Source organism: Antechinus flavipes, chromosome 2 (genome assembly GCF_016432865.1).
Source record: "Antechinus flavipes isolate AdamAnt ecotype Samford, QLD, Australia chromosome 2, AdamAnt_v2, whole genome shotgun sequence".
NCBI classification, from domain to species: Eukaryota; Metazoa; Chordata; class Mammalia; order Dasyuromorphia; family Dasyuridae; genus Antechinus; species Antechinus flavipes.
Window position 1 is genome coordinate 360,128,774 of NC_067399.1, and position 10,017 is coordinate 360,138,790.

The following is a 10,017-nucleotide window of genomic DNA, read 5'->3' on the forward strand; positions in this document are numbered from 1 at the left end:
TTGATCTTCAGTCAGTCCCCTAGGGTTTTTCTTCCCTAGGATTCTATAAAAGCATCTGGGTAGTATACCAGAACCAGGGTTTCTTAAACATATTCTATTCATGACCTCTTTTCCCCTGAGAAATTTTTATGTGATACTGGGTATATAGGCATATAAAATAGGCACACAAATAAAATATTTACTAATAATAAATAAAATTCTGTGATCTCTATATTCAATTACATAACCTCATATAAGATTACAATGAGGCCCAAGTTCTTTTTTTTTTTTTATAGTCTTCTGTGTATTTATTGTTTTACAGCAGAATGCCCAACACAGATCATCATAACTGCTAAATAGTCAGCTGTGCAAAATAGTATATATAGTGCTTAAGTACAAATGGGAGACATGATTTTTTTAAATAAATACTTAAACACAAATTTATGGTCCTACAAAAAGAGCATTTAAACTAGATGGTCTAATTTGATCTGCCTCCTTGGACCCACAGTAACTGTTAATTTTCCCAAAAACCAATAGAATCAATATACTGAGAATCATCAGTTCCACTGTGTGAATAATGCATCACAATAAATGAGTCCCTTTTTTCTAAGAGCTGTTCCTGGCTCCTCTAACATGATCTGGCCTGGATAAAAAGACAACAGGAATTTCTTGAAGGTCAATGGTCCAAAATGCTAAGTATGGTTAAGTATTCTACATGATCTATATTCACTGGTTCCATTTTTAGTTAGGATGTACTTAGATAACTTTCTTCAATTCATCATACAGGACAAGCACGAAAGCTCCACCCATTCCTCTCAGAACATTAGACCAGGCACCCTTGAAGAAAGCTTTGCCACCCTCATCTTTAGCAATCTTCCTCCAGCAGTCAATTGTCCCAGTATACATGATATCAGCTCCTTTGCGTCCAGATTGCATCATCATTCGCCGTCTTACTGTATCAAAGGGGTAGGAGACCACACCTGCCACAGCAGTCACTGTTTGTGCAATCATCCAACTTATCACAATATGAGTGTTCTTGGGATCTGGGAGCATACCTTTTGCTGTATCATAGATCCCGAAATAGGCTGCTCTATAGATAATGATACCCTGCACTGAGACATTGAAACCTTGATACAAGCCACGAATTCCATCAGACTTGGTGATTTTCACAAGGCAGTCTCCCAGGCCTTTGAATTCTCTCTCAGTGCCAGACTTCCCAACATCAGCTGCCAATCGGGTTCTCGCAAAATCCAAGGGATAGACAAAGCAGAGAGAAGTGGCTCCAGCGGCACCACCAGAGGCAAGATTGCCAGCAAAATACCTCCAGAATTGTGTGTGCTTGTCTACTCCTCCTAGAAACACTTGCTTATACTTATCCTTAAAGGCAAAGTTAAGGGCCTGAGTGGGGAAATATCTGATGACATTTGCCAAGTTACCCCGCCAGAAGGAAAGCATTCCTTGTTCCTTTGGAATTCGGACTATACAATCCATTATGCCCTTGTACTGCTTATCTGCAGCAATTTGTTTACTTGCATGCTGCACCTGTAATAAGAGCTTGACTCTTTCGATCGGGGCCACAGCAGTCTTGGAGATAGCAGCGGCGATGCCACCGGCCAAGAAATCCTTGGCGAAGGAGATGGCCTGTTCCGTCATGGTTACAGAGGGTAAAGGTGTTGGAGAGAGAGCAAGAAAGCCGGTGAAAGAGGACTGAAAGGTGGAGAACTCGTTGCAGCCTGCACAGTCCCTTGCTACAGCTCGGACCGAAAGGGAGGCCCAAGTTCAAATCCAACATTAGCTTAACCCCTATCTGTCTCAATTCCCTCATCTGTAAAGTAGAACAATAATAGTATCTACTTCCCAGTAGGATAAACTGAGATAATATCTGGGTTTTTTTTAAATTATAGCTTTTTATTGCCAGAGCATATGCATGGGTAATTTTTTAATATTGTCCCTTGCAATCACTTCTGTTCCAACTTTTCCCTTCCTTCCCTCCACCTCCTCCCCTAAATGGCAAGCAGTCTCATACATCTTAAACATGTTAAAGTATATCTTAAATACAATATATGTGTACACATCTGTATAGTTCTCTTGTTGCACAAGAAAAATTGGTTTCAAAAAGGTAAAAATAACCTGGGAAGAAAAACAAAAACACAAGCAGTCCACATTTATTTCCCAGTGTTCTTTCTCTGGGTGTAGCTGGTTCTGTTCATCACTGATCAATTGGAACTGAATTGGATCTTCTCATTGCCGAAGATATCCACTTCCATCAGAATTGATCCTCATATAGTATTGTTGTTGAAGTGTATAATGATCTCCTGGTTCTGCTCATTTCACTCAGCATCAGTTCATGTAAGTTTTTCCAAGCCTCTCTGTATTCATCCTGCTGGTCATTTATTAAAGAACAATAATATTCCATAACATTAATATGCCACAATTTACCCAACCATTCTCCAATTGATGGGCATCCGTTCAGTTTCCAGTTTCTGGTTACTACGAAAAAGGCAGCCACAAACATTTTTGCATATAGAGTTCCCTTTCCCTTCTTTAAGATCTCTTTGGGAAATAAGCCCAGTAGTAACACTGTTGAATCAAAGGGTATGCACAGTTTGATAACTTTTTGAGCATAGTTCCAAATCGCTCTCCAGAATGGTTGGATCCATTCACAATTCCACCAACAATGCATCAGTGTCCCAGTTTTCTCACATCCCCTCCAACATTCGTCATTAGCTTTTCCTGTCATCTTAGCCAATCTGACAGGTATAAAGTATGGGTTAGTTCCCTGGAGGGCTTCAGGGTCAGCCAGAATCAGGACAGTCCTTATCTTTAGGGGGAGAAATGAAGGAGGCAGACAAGCAAAATCCTAGATCCTGGAGTCCAGAGTCTCCAGCCTCTCTCCTCCTTGTCCTGCTGCCAAGTCCTCTGCCTGCCTCCCTCCCTCAGCCCTCCAATCCTTGCCTATGATTATCTTAACACCAAACATTCAGCAAGCACCAACAGTGAGAAGAGCCAGTTATCCAAATATATGCTAATAGAGCCATTTTCTCACATTGAATAGTTAATTAGCCTTAAGTGCTCTGTTGTCTGATTCAAGCATACCTTTTTGGAGTTTCAGCTTACAGACAAGTCTGTAATGGTATCTCAGAGTTGTCTTAATTTGCATTTCTCTGATCAATAGTGATTTGGAACACTTTCATATGAGTGGAAATAGTTTCAATTTCATCATTTGAAAATTGTCTGTTCATATCCTTTGACCATTTATCAATTGGAGAATGGCTTGATTTCTTATAAATCAGAGTCAATTCTTTATTTATTTTGGAAATGAGACCTTTAACTGAGATAATATTTGTAAAGTGTTTTGCCAACTTAAAGCTCTATGTAAATGCTAGCTATCACTATTGTTAATATCTAGCTATTATTATTGTTGTTGTCTATGAGGATTTTTTAAAAATACTAAAATACACATTTTTTTAAAAGACACTGTTAACACAGAAAGAAAAATTAAGAATCACTTACTCTAACCCCATCATTGTACAGCAAAATCATGATACAATGAAAAGAATATTCATCTTAAACTAGAGCTAAAACTTGATAACCATGTGTAACCATGCATAAGTAGTATGGTGGATAAAATGCTAGAATTGGCTTCAGTAAGATCTATCTCATATACTTAAAGGAAGGAGGAAAAGAAAGGGGAAGCATTTATTAAGTACCTAGCATGTGCTAGACATTGTGATAAGTACTTTATAGATATTTGAGTCATTTGAGACTCACAATAATCTTTCAAAATAGGTACTATTATGATCCCCAATTAACAGGTGAAGAAACTGAGAGAGACAGGTAAAAAGACTTGTGCAGACTAATAAATAAAAGTAAGCTAGTAAGGCTGGATTTGACCTCAGGTCTTCCAGACTCTAGGCCATGGGCAAATTTCCTCTTTTATTTCAGCCTCAGTTTTCATAAATAAAATAGAAATGACAGCAAGCATTTATTTTATATGGTTCTTGTAAGGATTAAATGAAGAAGAACCATGTAAAAGACTTTGTAAGCCTTAAGCTCTATGTAAATATTTTAATTTCTCTGAATCTCAATTTCCTCATTTAGAAAATAGGGATAATAATATTTACATTAACTCCTTCTCAAGTTATTATTCGAAAATTTCTTTGTAAACTGGTAAATGCTCTAAAACATGAATAGAATTATCTTTAAAAATGGAAACATTGCAAATGAATTACCCATGGCTGCAAAGCAAACTGAAACTTGAATCATCTCCTAGTTTATTAAGCTTCTAAATTCAGAGGTTTTTGAACACCATGTTTCATTTAGCTGAGTATCCCCAACATAACCCCTAGATTTCCTCTTAGTATCTGTGTCTTCTCTCAGCTTGTCTAGTATCCTGTTCTTTTAAAACAACCAATCACTGTTCACTGATCACCTACTCACCACTAATACAACATTCAGTTTTATATCAGGCACAAAGAAAAAAAAAGAAATAAACATCATTTGTGTCCTGAAAGAGCAGCGTCTGTCTAATTGAGACAATATATAGAAATGAAGAGTCTTGTCTTAAACTTGGAAGACCCACATTTGTTTTATCTCAGGCAGACATTTCCTAGTTATAGATCCTTTTCAATCTTATTTCATGTTTTTAGTTTCTTGTCATCTCAATGCCATCAAATGTTGTGTTAGCTGCTTCCTGGACACAATGTCCCAACTGCCATCTGAACAAGTGGTCTCCTCTTTGAAACATACTTTCTTATCAACTCTTATCTCATGGAATTTCTAGCGCCATCCAAACATCTAATTAATTCGGATTCCCTCAGATATGATATGATCACTATCCTTCTTGAAATTATTTTGTATATTATTATTCAGTCATTTTTCAGTTGTGTACAACTTTTCATAATCCCATTTGGGGTTCTCAGCAAAGATACTGGAATACTTTGACATTTGTCTTTCCAACTAATTTTACAGATGAGAAAAACCTAGGCAAACAAGGTTAAATGACTTGCCCAGAGTCACACAACTATAAAGGTTCTGAGGCCAGTTTTGAACTCAAGAAAATGAAATCTTCCTCACTCCAGGTCTGGAACTCTATCCACTGTATCACCTAGCTATCTCTATTTTGTATATACTATATTGTTTATTATTTACTTGTATACATGCTGTAATTCCCAATAGAATGCAAGTTCCTTGAGGGCAGAACTTAATTCATTTAAGTATTCAACAAGTGTTTACTGAATTGCATTAAATTGGCTCAGGGAAAGTTTTTTACTTCTCTTTTGCAAATTTAAATAATAACACTTTGTGAAACTTGAAGCAAAATAGCTATATGAAATATTAATAAGAATAGGAATAAAAAGGAAATAAGGCAGGATTCAGGTAACTATGTCATACACAGAAAATTGTCTTGATTTATTGATAACAATAATAACCACAGCTGGCATATATATAGTTCTTTAAGATACAAAAAATTTAGGATGTCTATCAATTGGGGAATGGTTGTGTGGTATATGAATGTAATGGAATCCTATTGTGCAATAAGAAATGATGAGCAGGAAGGTTTCAGCAAAACTTGGAAAGACTTGTACAAACTAATATAAGAAAATGAACAGAACCAGGAAAACATTGTACACAGTATCAGCAGCACTGTATGATGAATAGCTATCATTGGCTCAGATCTTCTCAGCAATACAGTGATCTAAGACAAATACAAGGGGAAGGAAACTGGGCCAACTATGAAATAAAAGCAAAACATATAGTAGCATCAGAAATAAATAGTATCTTTTATTTAAGAAGTAGGCTGTAGTAATAGCAAGAAATTCAATCAGTGATAATATTACTTAGTCCTTTTTTCCCATAAGCCAAAGAGATAAACCTTTGCCTGAAGTCCATAAAACAAATCTCTCTCTGAAAAAGTTAGTATACTCCTTAAGCAATTATCACAAAGATCTTAGGCAGGAAAAGAATGAAGGCAAATGTTCATCATATTGAACTTCAGCCAGAGTGCAACAAAGCCAATCCACTCATAAATAAATCCTGAAACAGACTAAACTTGCAATTACTTAGGAATTAATCTGTCTCTGTTTTTTAGTAAAAGAAAGAGCCAAGTCATAGAATATTAAAGCAAAATCAGAGTTGAAGATACCTCAGAGAATGCTTATTTATGGGATCATAATGTATCAACTCTTCAAGGGTACTCCCTGAGGAGTCCTTAAACTCAGAGGCTGAATCCCCTGAGGCATCTCCTACTTTAGGTTATAAGTATAATTCTGTGGACTTGTACTCTTTCAGCTCAGGAAACCCCTCCAGTGTGAATTCCCTTAACAATCAGCTAGTAATCCCGATTTTCTCTTTAAAGCATTTGCTCAATAGCTCATAGCAAGTAAAAAAAAAATGCAATGAGGTAGTGCAGTAAATAAAATGCCAGGGTCATTGGGGTTGTAAACAGCAGAATTGACATTTGAAGCTAGGTCCTCTGACTCAAGAAAGTAACTAGTCATTCTGGTGCTCAGGACAAGGAGTGAGAAAAGTAAAACCAACTTTCAAAAATAACTATTAGGTTTAGAGAAAGTGAGCAGAGGGAGAAGACAAAACAAGACTTTGGAACCTCAGATCTTAAGCTTTTTGGAAAACTCCCAGGACAGCTCTGCTATGTAAAAGGCCACCAAGTGCCACTGGACCAGAAGAGGCAATTCACCATCTGGAAGGAAGCTTTCTATATTGTCCCTGATTCTGAGGTCATACAAAGTTGGATATGACTAAAATGATTCAACAAAAAGTTTGGCTAACTAGGTACTATACCATTGGTGCCTTCTATATTCCAGCAGTTATGGCTTATCTCTGATTCCAGATTCAGTGATCCTTCCACTTATCATGTCTCCAAGACACTGAAACCCATAAGAGTAGGAAAGATGTGCTCACAATCCCAACACAGGCCCCTTAATAGAACCTGTCACTTTACTCTCAGCCACTAGTACACTCTTACACTTAAGAGGCATTTCCATAAAAACTTAGAATTCCCAGACCGAAAGGAAAGGATAGATTGAGGACAATAAAATATCTGAGCACAGGAGGGCACTACACACTCTTGTCTTTTTTGTTATTTAATATTGTGGGATATAGCATTAATTTGTTATTTCTGGTCAGTCATTTTTCAGTCATGTCCTAATTCTTCATGACCCCATTTGAGGTTTTCTTGACAAAGATACTGGAGCAATTTCCCATTTCCTTGATTATTTGATACTGATTTTACAGATGAGAAAACTGAGGCAGACTTAGCTAAGTTAAGTAACCAAAGTCACACAGCTATTAAGTGTCTAAAGACACTCAGGTCTTCCTGACTTCAGGGCCAGCCCTTTATTCACTGCACCACAAATCACGACTGTTACCAGCTACACAACAATAGGCCAGTCTCTTTTTTTGGCTGAGCCTTAATTTCCCTACCTGTCAAATGAGAGTTTTGGACAAGCTGGTTCTCACAACACAGTACCATAGAAAAATCCCTGGAATTGGGTTTCAGGAGACCCAGGTTCACATCTGGAGTATATCATTTAGTGTCTATGAGTAATTTCTTTTATTTTTTTTTAAAAGGCAATTGGGGTTAAGTGACTTACCCAAGTTCACACAACTAGGACACGTTAAGTATCTAAGGATGGATTTGAACTCAGGTCCTCCTGACTCAGACCAGTGCTCTATGGACTATGCCATCCAGCTGCCCCCTTTTTTATTTTTAAGGGCCTCAGTGTTCTGTCAATAAAAATCAAAGAATTTGACTAAATGACCTCTTGCTCCAAGTTTATAATAATAATGATATTTTAGAAACATTTGATTTAACAAGTTTTGAAACTAGAGGGAATTTTCTGCCCATCCTTCATATAAACAGAAAATTTCATTTCACCATGCACTCTGGTTATTCCAGGCCTCACCTTTCATCCAGTTTCCATCATGATAAACAATCAGTGGTAACAGGTGTAGTAGTGAAAAGGATTGTGGTCACAGCTCTCAGAGTCCTCATTGTCCACAAGGAATTGTCACCTAGGAGTTCACCTCCACCTTTCCCTTTCAGCTCATTGGCTGATGCTGTTTGCTAATGAGAACATGGCTGTGGGCATGAAAGAGAGAGAATGTTTTGAGAGAACAGAAATTAATATCCTGTGGCCAAGATATAGAGAGGGGGAGATAGGACATACGCAGGTTGTGTTTACCTCTTAATGTGCAAGTGACAGGAGGGAATTAAAAAACTTTCCACTATCTCTGATCTGTAGAAAATACAAGAAAGCTTAAGGATGGACAGACAGCAATTAATATCTTCCTCCCCCGGATTGCTCCGATCCTCTAGGTAGATTATGACTTCTCAGTTTCCCACCACAATATTCTTTTTACATCCTAAAATTACACAGACATACATATTTCCCAAATGGCAAGGAAATATATCCAAAGGACATATTGCCCACCCCCCATCTCAGGCCCTGTACAGTAATAGGCATGAATCCCCAACTCCATGGGTTCACATGATTCAGATTAATCCAGAGTAAGTCATACAACCTCAGTTGCACCTAGCTGGTCCCTGGGCATCTCTAAATCCTAAATGCAGTGATAGGCAGGCAATGTGTTTACACAATAAATACATATGTCATTATATCTATGCACAGCTATGAATGGTTCTAAGTTTATAATTTACCTTATATGTGTGTATGTGCCCATATGTTTATATGGGAGGGTATTTATGTGTGTTTATACATTATGTGTGTTTATACATACACACACGAATGTGCGCACACACACACACGGGCCCATATGTTTATATGGGGGGGTATTTATGTGTGTTTACACATTATGTGTGTTTATACACACACACACACACACACACACACATACATAGATAGATACATAGTTGTTCAATAGTTTCATTCATACAAATGTAGTAGAAAGAAGGTTGACTAGAACCAGAAGGACTAAGTTTTAATCCCAGCTCTTGTTCTTGTTCTGTTGTTTTTGATCATGTTCAACTCTTCATGACCCATTGAGGTTTTCTTGGCAAAGATGCTGGAGTGGTTTACCATTTCCTACCATGAGATGAGAAAACTGAAGCAAATGAGGTTAAGTGACTTGTTCAGGGTCACACAGCTATGAAATATCTGAGATCAGATTTGAACTTCCTGACTCCAAGTCTAGCCCTCTATGCACTATGGCATCACCTGGCTCTATCTATTTTATATAACATATTATATCCTTTAGGAACAATTCTTCATCATGAAGTGTTGATGACCTTGAGTTACTGAAGTATGTGCCAGTAGAAGGCAAGCTTTGCCATTTTAGAAATGATCTGAATATAGACCCAATAACTAACTAAACCCTATCCTCCAGGGCCCAGCCTACCTAAGTGCAAATGGGTTTATTATCAGATTAATTACAAGGGGATAGATTATTTTTGGCCCCAGCAACTCATGGAATTATATACAAAAACTTCAAAGGTTTGCATTATATATTGATGGAAGGACATGAATGAAATAATATACCTGTCAAAACATTAAACTATTATATAACACATTGTATACATAAATGCATATGTGTATATATACATGTATATGTATACACACACACAAATATATCATGTTGCCTTTAGTCCCAGTGCTACCACTCAGGTGATGGCAGGCAATTCCAGCATTAAGCTGATACTATATAACAGAAAAATCATATCACTTCTCTGGGCCTCAGTGTTCCCAGATCTAAAATGAAGAGGTTGTACTAGATAAGATTCTTTTCAGCTTTAAGTTTATAATCTATGATCTTTCTTCTTTGTTATATTAAAGTCTTCATTTCCCCTTCTCCCTTCTAATCCCCATCCCTCCTCCAGAGAAATTCTTAATATTAAGACCAAATTGTGTAATTGGCTAACCTATGACATGCCTAACTAAAATGGCCAGTTAAGCCACTTAACCTACAATGTTTTAGTTTATTTTTAAAAGCTACATGATGAAGTATTTCTTCTATATGACTCTGGGGGGAGCTAGCCCTATTAGACCAGCAATCTCTTCT

The 10,017-nt window shown here is 37.3% G+C and overlaps 1 protein-coding gene across 1 annotated transcript; it reads right to left on the reverse strand.

Moving 5' to 3' along the window:
* Window positions 1-255: 255 nt before the first annotated feature.
* Window positions 256-1,741, reverse strand: LOC127549804 (ADP/ATP translocase 3). The gene has a single exon (XM_051978147.1). The coding sequence runs from the start codon at window positions 1,630-1,632 to the stop codon at window positions 736-738; it is 897 nt and encodes a 298-aa protein (XP_051834107.1). The 5' UTR covers window positions 1,633-1,741; the 3' UTR covers window positions 256-735.
* Between the last annotated feature and the right edge of the window lie 8,276 nt (window positions 1,742-10,017).

Coding starts and splice junctions, on each gene's coding strand:
- LOC127549804 (XM_051978147.1), bottom strand. CDS start 1,632: ATGACGGAACAGGCCATCTCCTTCGCCAAGGATTTCTTGGCCGGTGGC.